Source organism: Falco punctatus (assembly GCF_963210335.1).
Source record: "Falco punctatus genome assembly, chromosome: 8".
NCBI classification, from domain to species: Eukaryota; Metazoa; Chordata; class Aves; order Falconiformes; family Falconidae; genus Falco; species Falco punctatus.
The window spans coordinates 17,492,296-17,513,058 of NC_137588.1; the positions used below are offsets into that span (position 1 = coordinate 17,492,296).

A 20,763-nucleotide genomic window follows, 5' to 3' on the forward strand; every position below is an offset into this window, starting at 1 on the left:
TTTAATTTGAAGTACTTTTTTTAAAAAAGATCATTTTTATTGTGCCAGTATGCAACCTGCCCATCAAATCTTTGATATATCAAATTCATTAAACAAATGTTTTCCTATTTGTATTGATAATGTATTAAAAGCTGTTTGTGCTTAATAAAAATCATCTTTTAAAAATATAATATGAATAGATCCTGGTCTGTATTTCCCAAATGTCATTTGTGTTACATTTTTGGGATAAATGGTACTAAAAATCATCACTCTCCCAACATATTTACAAAATCTGTATCATTTTTATGAAATGTTCTTTAAAACACTGCAGCTATAAGGGGAACTGCTCTTGAACTGTTGTTATAGGAGTCAGAGTCTGTGTTATTTTTTGTTACCTTGATAGCAGTGCTTACAAAAAATTAAGATAGTATGTGCATAAGTCAGTGTTACATTAATAATGGTTTTCTCTCCCTGTAAGTCTGGTACACCTCTCTTGTCCTTTATTTATAAATTTTGTTTCCCTTTGAATGGGGATTCTTGAATAATAGCAATATCCATGGTAGTATCTCTGAGGTTAAAGCTTTTCATCTAATGAAAAATTAACATGAGGTTCATAAACAACTTTAAACCATGAGATTAGTAATAAAATGAGGTTTATTGAGAAGGGAATTGCATTGAAACAAAAATCATCTGTGTGCATAACTTGCTTAACTTCTTATTCTTCAGATTTAATCTAGATAAGTTTAATATTTTATTTACTGGAAGATGGTGTGGTATCTGAGCATTTTAGAGTACTGTGTGAAGCAAACAACTGTAGATCTAAGTACCTTATGTTGTTACCATGCTATATTTTGTTCACAGTAAAGATAATGATTTCTTCCTGTTGGCATTGTTACTACTCTTTAGGTTTTCTTGATGGATCTGTCATTCAAATATTACATTTAATTATTTGCCTCAGTTTTTCCATGGTTTCTTCAGAGGAAAGTAATGTGTCAAAAAAAGCAATTTCTCTATTAAAAATAGTAATTCAAAATTAATGGCTTATCTGTAACTTCAGTGATAAAGGTATTTTTCTTCTCAGGATATTTTGGCAGAAGAAATCCAATTATTTTTTGATGCATTTGGTGCAATGGTACAATATTATGTTAATATTGGTTTAAACTAACTGAAGTTTCACAGACCTTAATTTATAAGACTTTTTTTAATATACTCTTTTAAAATTTAATAGTTGTTCATTTACATTTGAGAGTGCTGCTGTTGCTGTGGCTAGTATTTGGATGAGAGAAATTTATTTAGACAGAACCCAAACATGAAAAATGCACGTATATTTAATACAAAGTGCAAACACAAAAGTAAATTTAAGAGGGTAGTGCTTAATGAGCACTGCATCTCCAATTCTGCAGCATTTGTTTGTAGATATTCCATTTACAGTAAATAATGGTCTGCGGTATTAAATACCATTAAAATGTTAGTTTACAGTAAGCATGTATTACAAACACTAAGATTATTTGCAGGGTTTATTTTATTTTTTATTCTATTTTTATTCTGTTTAGGGGCTCCATAATGTATGCAAAACCAGAGCAGCATCAGAAGCTCCTAACTCACTCGTGTGACAGCTGCATGCACAACTTGGAACTGATGACCGTTCACCCTAATAACCCTGACGTTAATTTTGGCTCAGTATATGAAGTCCAATCTTGAGGCTGTTCTTAGCTGTTGTTTGGCATTCCTAGAGGCCAGTGAATTCAGACTGTCACCCTATTGTCTCAGTCTGTGATATAACCCCTTGGGCTATGCCAGCTTTTTCTGTAGCTCTGTTCCCTTCCTCTGTGCAATTCCTTGCCTTTAGGGAAAGCTGGTAGCTGGTAAAAGGTGTCACTTATCAGCACTTTGCACTTTGCCCATTTTCTATGTATCAGGAACGATGGTTAAGTAGTTTTCTAGGTCATGTTGTGTGAGTCTGCCAGATATTTCTGAGCCGTTCCTATGAATGCTGAGACTTCTTGTCTTACTGAAAGAATGGAATAAACATATCTGTGAAGAATGCTCTTGAATGTAACAAACGGTGAGATTTTTGTGCGGGTCTTAGTTAATCTATCATGTGTGGTTATACTTGCTACTGAACCTTTAGAAACGTATAGCCATTAAGAGCGTACAAGGTCAATGAGTATACATAGAGACATGCTAAAAGGCAAAATTGCTCAAGTAATCTGTTGTTAGTTGTCTGTGCAAGCAGTAGTGATGGCTCTACCTGTGGTTCTTGCTCTGTGCTTTTTGATAGCAAAAACATTTCAAACAGTGGAGTTCCAGAAGGTGCAACCACATTGGTGGTGGTTGTTGGTTTTTTAACATAAATCACCTGCAATGACGGATACAGTGCTTACATGTAAGATGGGAAGATACCAATAGAATAAGGAGTGACTGTAAAGATAGTAGTTATTATGGTCCTAAATATATTTTGGCTAATGACTTGTAAGTGATGGACTCAAACCTGTTCCATGGTAATGAAATCAGTAACAAGTATTTCTAAGTTCCTGTTTAGCCATGTTTGGATGTATTTGAAATGTTTCAAAATAAAAAAAGATGCTTGTGTGACTGGAAAACATTAGTTAAGCTAATACAAGAACATATAGAGCCAGGATATATTGAAAAGTATTTAGTATATGTAAAGCAGTAATGATACACTTAAGCTTAAAATAGCAATGAAAATTAAGGCAACAGTTTTCCTGTCAGAGTTGACTTCATTTTACACAGGTCTCAATTACAGCAAAGGTTATGCAAATATAATATAGAGACAAGAGGAGGGCTGACTCAGGATATGAATTCATCATTTGAATAGAGAGGATAAAAAATATACTTCCTTAAAATTTTAAACATGCTAAGGAAGTAGGCTGGAAAATATTAAAAAGCAAAGTGGAAATGCCAATTTTTTTATTTAACTTCAGTTGGAAAATTTTGGCTAACTTTCCAGATACTAATGATATTTACAGTTTATAAGCTGGAGAGCAAAGAGCTAGACTACACATTTCAAACTTTGGATAAACAAAGAAGAGCAAAGCAAATTTTAATTGGTCTTAAGTTTATCATTTTGGAATATCTTAAGAGAAGGTGGTGAAGTGGAAACAATTGGTTGTGTTAGCAAGAATTTGTGCAGGTAAAGTAACAAACAGAAATAACATGATTTTTATTGCAGATAAACCACAGGTTTTTAAATAATGCTGTTTTGTTGGCAGTTTAATGGCAGTGTTGAAACGTCAAATGTATTGTGGCTACCTAATGCTACAGGGAAAAACTACCTTTTTGTGCACAGGTAACTAGCATGCAAAGTGCTTAAAAGCTTAAAGTAATCTAAAATTGTTAAAATTTTTTTTTATAGTTCTACAATTCTTTAAATACCTATTGGGAAGCCTTTTAGCTGTTCCACAAGCAGCTAGCCATTGATTACTGTCAGACACCACTGATACAAGCTCCTGTTGGGAAACCTCTAATGCACTTTGCATTTGTATGTAAAGTGGAGGAATGTAATTAACATTATATGTATGCTGTGTAAAATATCCTATTGATTTATTAAGCTCATACATCTGTGCTTAAAATGTCTGAGTATACCCAATGTAACTATCCCTATTTATGTACTTAATATCAGTATGCAATAATATTTCTTTGGGAAGTCTGATTGAGCCACAGATTATATATAATATATATATTGAGCCCCAAACTTCTGTAGCAAAGCATGTGACCGCAATGACCTGTATGACTGCTTTGCACAGCCACCTAAAACTGGGTTCCACTTATGACCGTATAAACACACTTAGCTCTTCTGAGCATCCCAATCTTGTTCTGTCAACTCTGCTACGATACTGTCACTGTCAGAAGGTGGCATGTACCTTAAGTAGATAAGGTCTCGTGGCAGCTGTGGGTCCTGGCACACGCACAGTAAGGTGCTTGGGCAGTTCCGTGTAGATGTGCGTTGTGCACAGAATAAGGCTGTGACAGCCCAAGGTAGGAGAGCCCTGAGACTTCTGTGAAGTCCTGAGGATCACTGGCTCTATTTGAATGGATATAAACATTCCCCACACAGTATCCTTACAGGCTGGGCCTTAAAAAAACTTCGAGCCCTTTCCTAGGTCTTATACCAACATTCACTCTAATTACCTATAAACAACAAAAATAAAATGGAGAGTGAAGCCTAGCTTAGCTGTAAGAACTGCCTCTCGGAAGACCTGTTCCTTGAGATGTTTTGTATCGGAACAAAGCACGCACAGAGGCCTCGCAAAACTGATTCTTTTTTTTTTGCTACTGTTCTCCATTTTGGCAGGGGCAATCAATGTCTTAATTTCAGTGGGGTTATTTTCAAACACGGTTCACCGTGTTATGCTTGGTTTGCGGTGTATAGATTGCCATCTCAGTTTTGGGGGTTCTGCTTCCCGCGTTCATTTTCTTAGCAAGAGCTGCAGATGCTGGGTGACAGCACATCCCCGCTGTCCTTCCTGACTTTTCAGGCATGCCTGGATTGCTTACGATCCCCATGCCTCACAGGATCAGAGGCTGCAGAGGTTCAGTGGGCTGAAGAACTCCCATAGGACATTCCTCTTCAGTACCATGCCAGGATTTTTTTTTTTTTTTTTTTTGAATCTCAGCCAAGTGATAAGTGTCTTTTAACATCCCATTCTCCTCTTAAGGTTTTCAGACTACTAGGAAAGAGAGTAGCTTTCTTAGTGTTTTAACCATTTCCACAGGCAAGTATACAGCATGGTTGCTTGATATTTAATATGATTGTGTGGTGAGACTCTGACTTTTAGAGACTTGGGAACAAGCCATATTCTAAACTGGTACGAAGTGCAGACTGTTCTGTTTCTGAACCCCTGTGTGCAGCTCTGCATGCCTCTGTTGGACGATAGATAACTGCAAGGTAGTCTCGGCAGGGTGAAGATTGTACAATGTATTCAACACGTTTGACTGCTACTCCACATATCTGTGGTGACGATGTGAACGTGATGGCCCACTGTCTGCTTTATATCACTTGCTGCCTCTTGGAGCGGGGCCTTCCTCCTCCAGAGGCGAATGTATCCCAAGTAACACAGTAATGTGGTCAGCTGCAGCCAGGGGTTTTATTAATGCTTTGCTTGAAACAGCATCAAAAGGTTACAGTGAGCCACACACTCAATGAGCCTTGTAAGGCTTTTATTTCTGCTCATCATATATGGCCAGTTTGTTAGGTAGCTGCCATTTGCGGGCATCGTTTCATGGTGCATTACCTCTGCAGAACCAGGGCATTTGCTTCTGCAGGTGACAGAAATGTGAACTGTTGGAGTTCCTTTTTGCTATTCGCTGTTGGCTGTTGCCTCTTCTCAAGGTGTTGCTTTGTCCTCTGGACCTTATCGGATATATGTCCACATGTCTACTACTACACTGTCTTCTCTGCTAGCAATTTTGTCAAAGATTTTGGAAGTGATCCAGCAGACACTGTAAAGAGTTCCTTCATTGTTTCCGAAGAAAAATTACTTTCAGGATGAAATGGTAGCTGCTGCAAGTGTGTTGGGAGGGGTTGACAGCTGCATTCCCTGCTTCACAGGGTTTTTGGGAAGGAAACCTCATTAATATTTGGGAGTGGGTGAGATGTTATAGTCATGAAAATCACGCACACACCCAGAGGATATAAAAAGCACAGCTCAAATGATTTTCATCTCATAACACTGAGGTGATGCAGGTTTTTCCTACGTATAGTAGTGAGACCTGAGGAGCAGTAGTCAGCAAAAAGAAAGGAGGGAAAACCAAGGAAGTGTGATAACTTGTGACTTGTAAGAGTTTAATTTATGATGAAAATATTTATAAAAATCACGTGGTGTCAATAGGTGGGCTGCAAGGAAGTCTGGGAAGGTCAAGGTCATTCTTTGAAAGCCATTAGTCAAAATATCCTGCAAATAGAAGAAATATTAACATGGCAAGAAAGAGTAACTCAGAGAAAGGGGTTTAACTGCGGAATATTTACTAAATATCAGATTGAGGGGGGGAAGCTATGCCGTCCACAAACTACTCTTGCATGCTCTTTTTATGCCTGGAACACTGAAAGCCATGTTTTCAAATGCAGTTACTGCAGGCCCTGCTGCATCGGCAAGGTGCATAATCTGTCTCTGCCTTCTGAACAGACTTCCATGCAACAGAAGGATGACAGAGGACTCCACAAAAGTTTCTATTAATTTAGGCCAAGTTCTGGGATTTATCATTGAAATGTGGCTTTTAATCTTTCAACTCTCTTCTAGAATGGCCTATGTTGGATTCCATCTCGGAGTTAAAATATTTCACTTTCTCCATATTTTATTTTTTAAATTTTATCTTGGTTTAGCTAAAGAAATAGAAAACCTATAGAAATTGTATAACTGGGGAAAAAAGCCCTAAATCTAATATTCCATTTTGAAAATTAAGAGGATTTTTAATATTTTTTACAAATGAAAAGCACTGTAAAACATATTGCATGATTTTAAAGAACAAGTGCAAAAATAGGGAAATATGAAACATTAAGGATTTGCAAATGTACTAGCATTATTATTATTATTATTTTAAATTTAATTGATATACATCCCTTTTACCTCAGGGCCTGACGAGATGCCTCAAGAGTAACACCCTGATTTATGGTCACTTGCAGATTAGAGGATAGGAACAGAATGGAGCAAAACCTGCTGCACAGCCACTGATGTCATGGTATCTTCTGTAAGCCTCCTCTAAAAATGTCAGTGTATTTTTAATGCGACCAGTCAAGACCATAATTTGAAAGTTATTTTGCATTATGTGAATTTTACTTCAGCACTCCAGCACTGTGGTTACCGGTGAGGACACCTTACTTTTCTCAGGCCGTAACATTCAGGCAAATGAATATGATGTCTGAGAACGTATCCCACAGGACTCTGCCTCAAGCATTCTAATATTGAAATTGTGTTAAGGTTAAAAACAAGACAAGAACTTCCGTGCAATCTTAAAAATTCAAGAAGTTTACAGTTGTACTTGATTTGATATCTCCTTTCTCTCCCCGTCCCCAATTCCATTGCATACAGAGGGTCCCCAGTGCAGCTTTGTGTCTGACTGCAATGTCAGCTTGTAGTGCTGGCCTGCCTTTTGTCTCCAAGCCATGAGTAAGATCACAGGAGATTATACCAGAAAATCTTGTATCTGCTGTATCATTAAACTTCAATTTGTATCCTTTTTCAAACAAAGATGGTGATTATTGTCCTGGGCAAACCTATTTTCAAGTGTGAAGGTGATTGAGCAATGGGGATCCTTAATCAAAGCAACTGACTGCAGAGTGCACTAGAGGGCTGATACTTCAGCATCAGTTTGAGAAATTGGAAGAAGTGGTCAAAAATAAATTATTCCATGATTCACAGGAAAAGACTGCTGTCCTGGCAAAAGGATACGGGCCATGTTTATTTGATGCTCTATGACAGGTAAAACTCTTGGAAAAGATACATTTGAGCAACTGGTTTATTTGCGTGATCGGCGCTCATGCTGATGGCCTATGGTAAATGCGTATCTGTAAAAGGGTCGCAGGAAGAACCTGTACCTGGCAGGTCTAACACAGACAGCAAGGTCACAGATGGTTGATTTAGTGACTTGCTCTACACCAGTACTGCAGTTTTAAAGTGATCTCCTGACTGTGTTAGTTCACTGCATATTAGGCTCTCAGAGCACTATATTGTTACAGCTTAGTCTTTAGAATAATCTGGAAGCTCAAATTGAAATGTGATTTAAATTGAACCAACACTTAATGCGACTTTAGGTTCTTGACCAACATGCGTGCAACCCCTTCCCACAAGCTCTTTCAGCTTATACCTAACACAGGCGTATCAGTAGCAAGATCGTGAGCCATGCAGAGCTCTTTCAATACCCTGCCATGGTTCTCTTGCTACAAAAGGTCGTGCTGTGTGTGCCTGTGCACTTACTGTTGATTGTCGGTCCCTCATTCATTGCAGCTCTCACCTTCCCCTTCATCATTCGTGAAGACTTCTCCTAGTTCAAAATCTTGTCCGGTCCTTTGTCATCTGTCTCCTCCTTTGAATTCCTTCTTTTTCTTATAATTCTTTTTTTAAAAATGTCCTCTTTCCCATTTTACACTAATTTACCATAATGAGAGCTATATCTTCTGCCTCCTGCTAATCAAGAGGAGAAACCTGAGGTCCCAAGATGGCAGGTCATTGATCTGTGTGGTGGAAGAGCCAGAAGCTGCTTGGAGCAGACAGGAGAACAGTTCAGTGGCTCTTCTGAGAGTTTGCCTCTTTCATGACTGCTGTTGGGGACAAGAAAGAAAGAATGTTGTGTTGAAGTCAAGGGAGTGAAAGCAGTGTTCTGGAAGGTGTGAAACAGCGATTGCACCTCAGGCACAGTGTGGCAGCCACATGCCCTGTATAAAGAGCCTGAAGAGACTGTCACATGGGAACACACTGCCAAGGTGGGCTTTCAGATCCTGGGTGACAATGAAGGAGTCTCCAAAGGAGTGTGCACCCTCCAGAGCTGACCCAGGGTCCTTGTCCCTGGAATCTGCAGCCAAATCCAACAAGGACATGCTGACAGACCACTTCTTGTTTTTCCCTACTACAGCCAAGTAAAGATACTGATTTTTTTTTTTTTTTTTTATATGTATCTCTGGGGAGAAGGGAGACTTTTGGTGATATTACAGCACTGGGGGCAGTGGTGTGGAGAAGGGATACCTGTCTCTGGTTTGACAGCATGGGCTGCTATGTTTTCGAAATCAATTCCTTCAGGACCTTGTGCTGTGACAGGAATCTTCCTGTAGCAGCTCCCTGTTGTGCAGCACTTGCCCAGGTCCTATGCTGTGTGTGATACCAGGCCCTGGTGCCCAAATGAGTCAAATGTGCAGAACACCAAGATAATGCAGCTCTCTGTTATGTATGGTCCTGGTCCATGGACTATGTGTGCCTCTCATGGGAATAGGCATGAGAACAGCTTGGTTTCTGGCATATCTGTGTGTGAAGGGGTCATTTCTGGAACTGTAGAGGTCCATCTGTGAGGACCCTCTGGAGCAGGAAATGGGTAAAGGGGTAAATGGCCCATCATGAGGGTGGAAGAGTATTGTCACTTTCTGAGCAGTGTTTCAAACAAAAGCTGGAGCCTGTGTGATAAAAATGAGAATTTTCAATCTCTCCCTTCTCTTGTCGTTTGCTCTCCGAGGAAACAGCTGCAGACTCTCATTCCTATCTTGTCCACCCCAGCAGCAGAGGGCAGACAGAGATGGCATCTTTTCAGTAACCAAGACCTATGGAGCCAGTGGCAGCCCCTCAGAGGAAGGGAGGAAAACTCTTCAAGTTCTGGAATAAGTCATCAAAACCACTAGCAAAGACATAGGAAAGGTGATGTTGTCCTAAGGATTGATGCAATCTCACCAGCCTACACTCAAGTTCCCAAAGCTAGAGCTTCTTTGCATGGTAGACCACAAGAAAAGCCTTTCCAGTAGAAAGGAGTATCAGAAAAAAACCTTTGCTTCTGTTTTTCCCCAAAAGATATTCACCAGGGTAAGCATACATGCATTAGAGATGGTCTCACAGGAATGTCTCCTGCTTCCCACTGTGGTGTTTTGTAGTACATGATGCTATGCAGACAATTTGGTCGTCATGGTGTCACTTGGAAGCAATATGAAGAACAGTGATTATATATAATGAGTCTGGGTACCAAGTCTCTGTGCACTGAACCTCTCCTATTGCACTGAACCACCTGCTCTTGCAGACAGCAGCGTTCAGATCCGATGAGGTTTGAGCACCCAGGCTCAGAACAAGGAGCAAACCCCTGTTCCGGGTGACTGTACAGCAGCAGGAGTTTTTGCTATGGATGGCAAACAATGGTTCTGAAACATGTAAATCCTTCTTAACCACTCTTCAGTTAGTTTTGAAAGAGTATTGGGGGGAGGGGGATGCTTCCTAAATTTATGTGGGACTTGAATTCTGAAGTGTTACATGCCGTCATTTGTACCATGTGAAGGGTCACTGAAACTGGGAACAGTGAGGGAGTATCCTCATATCCTGTAGTCACAGCCTGGTTACACGGGGAATCAGCATCGAGCACAAATCAGTTTAACAACCCCGTTCCAGACAAACAAGCATGGTTGGGTGGGGGTGGGTGTTCAATACTTCCCGCTTTTTAACATCTTCTAAGTACGTCACACGATTTGGTGCTTATGTGAAAGGGACAAGCAGGATGTGGTACTTGCTTTTTGAGGTACCGTGATCTGGAATAGGGAAATGCATGACCAGAATACACAGAGGAATGCTCAGCAGTGTGAACCTTCAAGTAGCAGTTATACAAGATGGAGTTATCTTTTTAAAGCAAAACAAAGCACTGCTATTTATAACCCTGCTGATAAATGACTTTATGAAAAGGATTTTAAAGCCTCGTGGTTCTTTAGCACTCAAAATTCAACTCCCCTGCTGAATTTTTCTGTTCTGGTTAAACCCTTCCCAATAGCAGATGTCTAAAGTAACGTGCTATTAGAAACGTGACTGTGTAGCATACTTCTGTATTTGTTCTGAATATAGCTTTCTGAAATTTGTGTCCATTTAAATCAACTCTTCCAAACAATAACAATATGGCTTTAATGTTTTGATGTGGTTAATCTGATAGATTGTGTCTATTTAATTAGTCTCCTGTTAAATGAATGACTCATACTGATCTTTTTGCATCACTGCTGGCTGATTACTTTTGATGAGATTAAACAGAGATGTTTCACTCTTCAAACATGATCCTAAGAACCCAGTTACACCACTGTAACTGCCTCTTTGAATAATCTCTGGGATTTTTAATTGATGTTTTAATTTCACAAGTTTAATATAGACATCTGTATTCACGTATAAACATTGAAAAATAACTAGAGAAACAGTCTTTTAATACAGCTAAATTGTAAATGTAAGTTAAATGCAGAAGTTAGTGATATGGGACAAAACTGCCATTGTAGTTGCCTTAGTGGACTGGTTTGCAGCTGCCTTGAGATTTAGATGTAGGTTACAATCTGCATCTTAAGCTCCCTTCTTTACAGGGAGAAACGTAGCCTGTCTCACATCTATATTTGGTGCAGAGTGCATACTCCACTGTGCTAACACACCGCATCAGGAAGGAATTTAAAATGCTCCCAAGGAATTTAGCAACAAAAGTCCTGCTGGCTTTCCTTACATGCATGGGCGAGGGAACATGCTAATCTTGTGCAATAAACTGTTCTCTTTCTACTGCTGCTGATGGAGCCTGAGCAATGGGCTAATGAACTACCCAATGTCTCTTCATTCTCTTGACAGAGATGAATACACTGGGCCACGGTTTTCTCTGTTGACAAGCTTGCAGTTGGGCTGACTAGTGTACGTGCCACCTGAAGCTGTTAAAACTGCTTCACTTTTGAATTCATCAGACTACATCTCCACAGGCTGTGAGGCGTTTCTTTTGGACACACGCCCACTGAGACAGAAATGTTGAGCTTCCCCGGGGGTGCTGATGGGGTAAGTCCACTCTCCGGCTGATTCTGAGGAAACTGAAGTGGAGATAGTCTCCCCAGCATCTCTTCAGTAAATTTAGGAGGATATGCTGGTCTTTTCAGCTGGGGCGTGAGAGAGAATGAGATGTGATCACTTTGCACTTCACACTTGTGTATTTTGTGTTTTAATCTTTTCACCCCATCCAACAGTTAAAACTTTCACTGTTTATATTTTTCCATTATGTTTAGACTTGAATAGTGATCGTCACTTTTTTCTTTCAGTCTTTGCTGCAGCTGTCACTTTAAGGAAAGTTGTAAATCCAACTTCTATTTTTTATTGGCTGTGAGAGCAAAATAAAATTAAACTTGTGAAGAAGAATGATACCAAGTAATTAATGTGTTTGGATTTAGAGACATCTGTTCTGATGAGCTGGCTTAGAGGTACGTCTGTTAATCAGTCAGAGCTGCCAATGGCTTCAGAATTATCGCTGGGACTTGTGCTCCTCGCTCCCTCTCTTTCTCTTCCTTTCCCTGAAGTGCTTGTTGTCCTCTTCCTCCAGTTTATTGATGTATGAAACCACCTCAAGCTCATCTGCAAGTAAAGAATCTGAAGTAGTAAATTTGTTGCGTGGTGTTACATTGAATAAGGAAAGGAGGTTCCTTCTGAAAGCACTAATGTTTAAACACATTCCAGAACAAAAAAATCTGTTTTACTGCAGGGGTTCTGGAGTGGGGATCCCAGCACCTCAGTTTGCTCTGCTGCCCATCTTGAGTCATGTGCTAAGGTAATAAGATAAAAAAGCAGATCAGATGAGCAGGTTACCACCAAGCTCTGTTTATTATTTCTGTGTATTTGAAAACAATTGGGGTGATTGCAAAATCTTCAGGAATTCAAGTACCATGATACCTAGTGAATAAAAACATAAGTTGTCCCTATGTGTTGGCATTCCTCTTTACCCTGTATATAAGCCAGGTAAAGAACAGGAAGACATTTTAAAACAACAGATGCTAGAATGAATAGTCTTTGTTTATGTAACATTTAGAAGCTGGAGTTCTAAATTTAAAGGCTACATGAGCTTTCTTAAAATAAAAGTGGAGGCTGAAGTGATACAAGATGTGGTTGTAAGCCCTAGTCAAATTTGGTGGATCTATTCTATCCTTTAATAACTAATAGGGATTTTAGTACTATTTTGACAAGTACTAGATACAAACAGTATGTGTACTTCGTGGAAATCCTCTAGGATCCAAAAAGAGGGATACAGGGAAGAGAATGTTTTGGGATGAAAGAGTGGGACATGAAAAATTTATGACCAGTGGACTGAAATGTATCAGCTGTCATTGCTTCCCGGGTCTGTTTACTGTATGGGTTTTTTAAAAAAAATGTTTTAAATGTCCTTGGAAGCAAGCAAATGGTGATTTTAGTCTTACCATTGGACTGAATTAACAATGTTAAACTGTTTGCTGGTTTCTTGAACTCCAGTACATGGTTGGTTTTACACTTTAGCAGTGTTGTGCTTTTTCTTTCACAGAGGCATATTCAGCGTGACAGGGATGAACCGGGATACCTTTGCTTCTGGTCTTTGCTTTGTGTGATGGTGCTTTTTGGGTAGCTTTTTCTCTTCATGCTGTTTTCCTTGGGTAATATAAAGTGTCTTCAGGACAAGTGATGAAGGAGCAAGAGTAGAAGGGTTTTGTTAGGGTGATGCACAGGAAGAATGGGAAGGTAGGAGCTATAAGGCTTCATTATACTCATATGTTTTTAAATTAAAATGAATCTGGGAGCTATCAAACAATAATCCAGGCAATATGGACCATGGTCCATTCTTGACATATTTTGCTGGATGGGGGGTAGGGAGGGGGGTGACTTTTATCCCTCGGGAACTCTTTTACAGCTGTTTCCTAGCCGTTTACTGGGACTTACGTGCCTTTTCCCGTGGTGGCAAAGATGGCACAACCTCCTTCTCGGAACCACCAGGATCCTGGACTGGTTTAGGGCTGCCTTTTCTTAAGCTTGTGGACTCTAAGCTGATGGGCTTCTGCCCATGCTTCAGCCGTTACCTACCTGAAGTTAATCTCATTTACCCTGGCTGGCCCTTCCCTCCCCTCTTGCAGCTGATAATAACCTCGCTTTTGGGAGCAGGGAGAGTTTCCTTCCCTCTCCTGCCCTGCCTCCGTAGCTTTGGCAGCAGAAGCTCCTCACTGTTGTGCAGGGAGCGAGGCCAGGCTGCCCTTCACCCCTGAGTGGTCCAGGGGTCGTGGGAGGACAGACTTGCCTTGGCTGTGGCCGGTGTCCGAACCTCATAGCCTCGCTGGTGCAGCAGGGTAGCCTGTGCTATGACTTGCTCTGCCTCTGGGTGCTGGGAAGTTAGTTTGTGTCTGGCCCCAACTTGTCCTGCCTCTCTGGCCCCAAGTAAAAGGGTGATGTCTGCCTCAGTTTCCTTCTGTTTTCTGGCAGCCTTCACAGTGCAGTCCTCTGCGAGAAACACTTCTTTCTAATTAAGTGTAAAGAAACAGACAGTATTACAGGTTACTGTTCCCCACATGATCATGTACTTTTTGACCTCTGGGAGGAGGCATCTGTTTCTTGACTTCCTCCCTGACTGCTACAGCAGCTGGATGGTTTTTACTGTACTTGGTTTTGTTTTTTAGAAATGACAAAACTTGGTTAGGATTTCAACCAGTTTGTCATCCTAGAAACTCACTCAACCAGTGTGGGGTAAAGAGGAACCTCTCCCAGGAGAAACACTTACCTCCTGCTCAACCCTCACCCTTGTCTGTGACCTCTGTGGCTGCACAGTCCCCTCCTCGTGAGCCTAGGGAGACTTGCAGATTGCTTACTTTCGTGCCCCCATGCCATCATTCCTGACAATACCTGAAAATGGTGCTTACTTAAAAGGTGAGGTGGTAGGAGCTGGCAAAAAGCAGAAGCCACAGACCTGGAGAGGTCTGACTTCTTTGTTCCTCATTCAGGTGGGGCTGCCAGAAGGAAGTAGTGTTTATGTGCCTGTTTTGAAGCCACACAATACCCATCAGTGTGAGGGATGCTTCCTTCCCTCCCTTGCTGTGTACACTTGTCCCCCCAGGCAGGCGACAAGGGAAGAAAAGAAGACCTGTTACATTTACAAACCAGTCAACGTGAAGGACCTCACATCTCTGAGGCTGTGGGGAGTGAACCTTGTCTCTCCCAGAGGCATTTTCGTAGTGTGCTGGCAGCTCCAAAGCTCTGAACAAAAAGCAACTTATATTCAAGAAAGATGGGCCCTTTTCCCATGTGTAACTGTCACACCTGTGGTTAGTGCCTTCCCCTGCCACACGTGAGAAAAAGCTGCTGGTGAGACATGCTCAATCTTGAAAATGAATTTACCTCTCAAATCCTTGTTAGATACAGTTGTTAGAGATAATACTTGACATTATGTACACTGGAGAGACTTTATCTTTTTGACTCTTTCCCTGAGATTGTTTCCTTTGTTCATCTGTTCAGTTTCGTAGCTTCTTGTGGACAGCTGGTGAATGCTTGTTTCCTCGTGTTATTCTTACTCTCATCATTCACATAGCAGTAGCAAAGGGAAAATATTTCTTTCTACTGACACAGATACCCTGCCTGTTTCTGGCTTCTAGCAGGATTTTTGTTTGTTTGCTTCAGGCAGAGGAACAGATGACGGATAGATAAGTAAACAAGACCAAGAGAGGCACGCTTGTTAGATTGTGTTTCCCTGGGCATAGCTGAAATAGATCATCATCTAATGCCAAAATCCTTGGCTTTTTCTCCCAGAGTTATGCTGGAAGATCTTTTCTGATTCCTTCCTACCTTTTCTCTGCTTGCTACTCTGATGTTTCCCTGTCTCTATCTTGTAGGCTTAGCATAAGCCAAATAAATAGAATATCCATGCATTTGTTATCAGGCATCTTGAATCACTTGACTCAGCTGCTGCCAAACTTGTTTATGGTCAACTTCTTGAGTGTGGTGTTTTTCCATGATTTCCAGCTGTCAGCACTACAAAAAATGATTCCTCATTTAACCTGAGTGAAAAACAGCTCTTAAGTCTGGCTACCCTAGTGAGATGATGGATTGGCCCAACTTGTGCTGTGAAAAAGTACACTTAAAATGTGCTTTTGAGAGAACAAAACCTGAATGGCACACTGACATAGCACCAAAATTGGTTTGTAATGCACTAACGAGATCAGACTGGTTTTTTTCCCCAATCAGTTTTTCCAGCAGTCAAGTCCTGTTTGTTCTGTGCTGCCTGCAGCATGACAAACCCAAAGTTGCTTGTCTTCTGGAATGTCTTTTTTTTAAATCTTGAGTATTTAGCAAGTTTTGTATAATGGATCTATCTTCTATTCAAACCAAAATAGGCCTCTTTTCTGTTTCAGTTTTGAGGTTTTCCTCCAGACTTCTACCCTCCAGTTTTTGATTGGCCATTAAATTTCAAACATTTTGTTCTGCCATACCTATTACATGAATACCCACATGAGTCTCATGAATACCTATATAATGTTTCAGTGGCAGGGGGTCCACTGGCCTCTCAGGTGTTATGAGGAGTTTCAGAAAACTATGTGATATTTGTTCCCTTGTTGGCAACTTGAGAGCTTGTGGTTCTGTTTTGGCACAAGTTTGGCACAACAAGGAAAGTTGTTGGTTTGATTTGCCAAGCCCATTTATTTCAGCACAAACCACTGCAATGCTTTTCTGGATACCCCATTTGAAAGTTGTGGTTTGAAGATGGGGATCAGATTAAGATAATAATCTACCAACAACTGGGGTGGGGAGGAATGAACAAACAAATGAAAAAAAAAACCCAAACCTTGACACATCTGTTCAAATTCCCTGGAACTACCCTAATTTTCTTCGAGTCCAAAATATTTAATTTGCTTCCAGATCATGGTTTCATTTCAGGTGTGTCTGTCCTAGTTTGCAACTAGCAAACCTATTTTGTATAAAAAAGTATTTAAATGTTACATATTTTTAAACAAATCAAGTGAGCAGATGCTTAGAGGAGAGTTATGTGTGTAGTTTCTTGGTGGATTTGTGTTTCCAGAGAGACTTGCAAACCTAAACACCAGTGTCACTTTCTCAGCTGTTCTGTGGAAGGAAATTTAACAGCTGCTGTCTCCTACTGTAGGCTACTTGTGGCATGTTCTGGGCTTCTGGCAATAGAATTAATATGCCAAACCAATACTGTGATTTAAGTGTGTCTTAAATTTCCCTGCACTGAATGAAAAACTTAAGTGGAGTTTAAAAAAAGTATTAGAGAGATCTTCCTTATGCTCACTTAGAACAAAATGAAGACTATACGAACATCTGATTAAATTGGAAAGCAAGTAAATTAATCTTAGGCAGGAATAAAACACTCCTTAAGAAGCCACACAAAGTATTTGGTTTCCTTCTGTGGTTGTTTTGGTCACTGTACTTTTAAATATTTTTGGATTAAAAATCCCATTCTGTTTTGATTTAGCATCTGACTTATATACACATGTTCATCCTGTTTAAATACTTTGACTGAGCGGAAGAGTTGTGTTAGGCAAATATATTTAGTAACTAGTAAATGAGAAAATATTTTGCTTGTAGAACTTGAAAACGTAGATTGTATAGTTGCATTTTTTGAGACTTCAAAATATGGGGTCTGTCTGTTTAGACTCAATAGTATTTTTTTTTTCTAGCTGTTTTAATTTGAGAATATTTTTTCCTTCGGTTAGCCAGTGTCAGGTGATGTTCATGGAAGAAGCCTTTCCCACTTCAGATGGTGACAAAAAAGAACAGGCACCTTAATGCTACCAAACTAGGGGTGTGTCAAATCTCTCTCAAGAATGATAAACTCAATGGAGTTGTCTATTTTTAACCTCCTGTTCTTTCCTTTTGGCAGAGTAATCAGTGTTAGCTGAGCCGTTTCACTGAATGAATCTAAGCGAGACTGTTGCTTTCTGAAATGAACCGCGGACCTTGCAAGAGCATTTCGAGTCTGCTTTAACGTATGAAGTCCCATTTTGAAACACCATGTCAAATGAAGCCAGTTCAGAGCAGAAGCTTTCTACAACAACAGTCAGTTCAGTTGCTGTCCAGGCTGGGGATACCAGTATTGTTATAGCCGTACTTAAGGTAAGGCAGCAACTGCTAGCATGTCTGTTCTTGGCTTTCTGCTGCTCAGTGATTACCACTTCTTTTAAATGTTCTGTGCAAACTGTTAGCTAGCATAAAAGGATAAGGCCAGGTCATTTAATCAGTTAGTATCTAACAGCTTCCTTGGAAGTTAACACTTGTTTCTGTTTGTGTTATGTTGTGTTTTGTTTTTAAATAGAATACATAATTTGGCCAAAATATGTAGGCTCTTAGAGGCAAGGAGTTCCTCTTACTCTGTTTAAAAACTAAGAGATAAATGCAGAGTGCTGTGAAAATGTGTTAATAAGCATGATGTTACCTTTAATCATAGCTGAGATTCCTCAAGATATTTTTAAACTGTATTTAGCAATAATTTTACATAATTAGTAGTCTACCAACTCCATAACTGCAGATTGCATGTCTTTTTTTGAAGTGTTTGCTGGGGGGAAAAAAAAAAACCTAAACCTGATAACGAGTGGTTATTTTTGAAAGCTGTGAATTCATATTCCCATGTGTCGTAGTGGAAGCCCTCGTGTATATAGCTGCCTACAAGCACCTGAAGGCCTGTTCCGAGAGCTGCAACCCACACCTACGGTTTGCACAAAACTTGGCACAGGGAGTAAAGCTGGATGCCGAATCCCAGCTGGAATTTATTAGCAGTTTGATTCTTCATTCTCCAGGCAACTTGGAAATCACAGTAGCCTCAGCCACTAGTTTGTAATGCAGAATAAGGTGGTAATGAGTCCAGCTGTCACCGAATCAGGGCAGTTATGCGGGATGGGGTTAGCTCAGTTGTGCAGGTGGGAAGGTTTCCTCCTATCAGTTCTCACCCTTCCCTGGAGGACTGTACTGCTGCACGGGTGTAATTTTGTTGCAAGGAGACTTAAGTCCAGGGTGAAGACATTTATTTTTCCCCTGTGTGCCGTGGGAGTGATGCTAGCCTCCAGTGACATCACTGCTCCATTCCTTATCACCATCCTCTCCGAGTCACGCTTCTCAGGCCAGCAGTTCTGCAACACAGTGAGGAACAAATTAACTGTGCTTTGGGTTGCTGTCAAGATTCCTTTCCTTGGGTACCCTCCAGGGCTCAATGGGAGATAGCTGCTTGGGTTCCTATTCCAAAGGCTGTTAGCTGTCCCTGCTGCTAGCTGTGCAATCTCTCTATATATATACATTCAGTATAGAGGTATGTTGGATCTGTGTGGTGGAAATAAGATTTGAGGTTATGGTTTTTGCATCTGCTGTAACATACTTGTACCTCCCACCCACCCCCCAGCTTCCTTAGCCATCTGTGCAATCTTCAGCTGAAGGGGGAGAGGAGCTGGAGAAACCTTTTAAGCTCATCCTCATTACTCTTCACAGGCAAAACCAAAAACGCAGTACCTACTGGATAAGACTAGAATCTGGCATTTTGATACCTGTTTCAAAAAGTTTGCTATATTCTCTGTGTCTTCACTCTGCAATTGAATACATGTTTGTGGGTCCATGTGCTCCTGTGACCATGGGGAGGGTCCCTGTGCTCCTGTGACCATGGGGAGAACGTGTGACCCGAGAGTCTGTGTGAGTGCATCAATGAAGGAAAGCCTGTGTTTGCTGAAGGCTATAATTGTTTACTTATTACAGTGTGGAAAATGGGTGAAGCTTCAGCTGGCTGAATCAACGCCAAATTTATTAGAAATTGGCAGCAATCAAGATGAGGCTAAAAAACTACTGCAAGATCACGAGTTCCTCCTAGCTAAACTGAAGGTAAGACGTGGTAAGACCACACAGCAGTACACCCCGTCATTACAGTCCAGGTACAACAGCTGACTGAGCTGCCTGGGCCTCCTGCACACAAGGCTGTGAGGTTACACTCCACACAGAGAAAAATATGTTTGGCCTTTGTCAGTGCAGCAGATCAAAGCCAGGCGCCTGCACTGGGAAAATGTGCCCAGCATTAATTACAGTTTTCTGACAGCAGCAGTAAAGATGCACTGTTTCTTCCACTTTATAAGTGACTGTTAAGTCAAGTGAAAAATTACTATAGCCCTCTGTAATGGCTAAATATAATGGAATGTAAATTTTCTTTTTTATTTCTCCTATGTTATGAAAAGTTTGGTTAGTTTATAGCAGCTGTAAACACAAGCAAGGTTTTTGTAAGTGTGAAGCAGATATTTCAGGCATAGTTTTATTGAATATTAGTCGATGCAAGATACAGTAAGAATGATATCATAACATTAAATATGCCTTGTCTTGAGCTAGGAAGACGAGGTAAGTAACAGACCTAAAATCAGATTTTAGCATTCTTGAGAGCAGGTTATAACAACAGTGGCATTCGGACACAGTGTGACATGTTTGCATGGAAAAGCTGAATTATTTTATATGGATGTTTGACACTGAGAAGAGTTTAAAGGCAACTAAAAAGAAATTTTGTTTTCATGTTTTCATAGGGCAGAATGACTATGCCTGTAGATAAATTCTTCTACAATCTTCCTCTAATTCCTCTAAAATAAATTCTGGTTTTTTTTGAGATCACCTAAAATTCAGATCTGAAAGAGTAAACATGATCTAGATAGGATCAAGTGTATTTGATTTAATGCTAGTTGACTATATGCTTCCCCAGTCATAAATTTCAAATGTTACACAAGATAATTTAATGCAGTATAGGAGAATGTATTCTAATATGGTGCATAGTGTGGATTTTGAATAGTATGAAGAACAGCATTAACAAAACCCCAACTGGCCCAAAAACCAGAGAGTGTGATTCTACTATCTTTACTGATGCAAGTGCCTCATCTTTATTGCCATCAGTGCTACACTCAGGCATTCCTGGAACAAGCTGCTATATCCTGTTTGAACAACTCAGAATTAGCTGAGTTCTTATACACTGACAACAGGAAGAAGCTGAGTGTTGTGTCCTGACTGTCAAAAATAAATTTTAAAGAGTGGAAAAAGAAAACATAATTCCAATCTCTAAAAGAAAAATAAAAGTTCAAATAACATTTTATCATTAAGTCAAACTTTAGTGTGTTATGTATTTATATTAAATATTGTTTGCTAAGGGGAAGAAAATTATATAAATATTGTTCTGAGACCTTGCAGGTGTTACTGAAAACTTGTAAGGACATGAAAAAAGACAGTAAACCAAAAAAGTCCTCTCCACAGACTCCATCTTGAAATCATTGTATTAAAGAAAACAGAAAGGAGGAAAAAAAAAAAAAAAAAGCAGTGATAAATGATGTCTCTA

General features: G+C 40.1%; 1 protein-coding gene across 1 annotated transcript in view; it reads left to right on the forward strand.

Annotated features, from left to right (window-relative positions):
* The first annotated feature begins 315 nt into the window (after nucleotides 1–315).
* Nucleotides 316–20,763, forward strand: part of CCDC141 (coiled-coil domain containing 141) — a 121,324-nt gene continuing 100,876 nt past the window's right edge. The window contains exons 1-2 of the mRNA XM_080399189.1: nucleotides 316–17,537; nucleotides 19,161–19,283. Coding sequence (XP_080255315.1) covers nucleotides 17,436–17,537; nucleotides 19,161–19,283 — 225 coding nt within the window. The 5' untranslated portion in view covers nucleotides 316–17,435. The remainder of the gene's footprint in view (nucleotides 17,538–19,160; nucleotides 19,284–20,763) is intronic.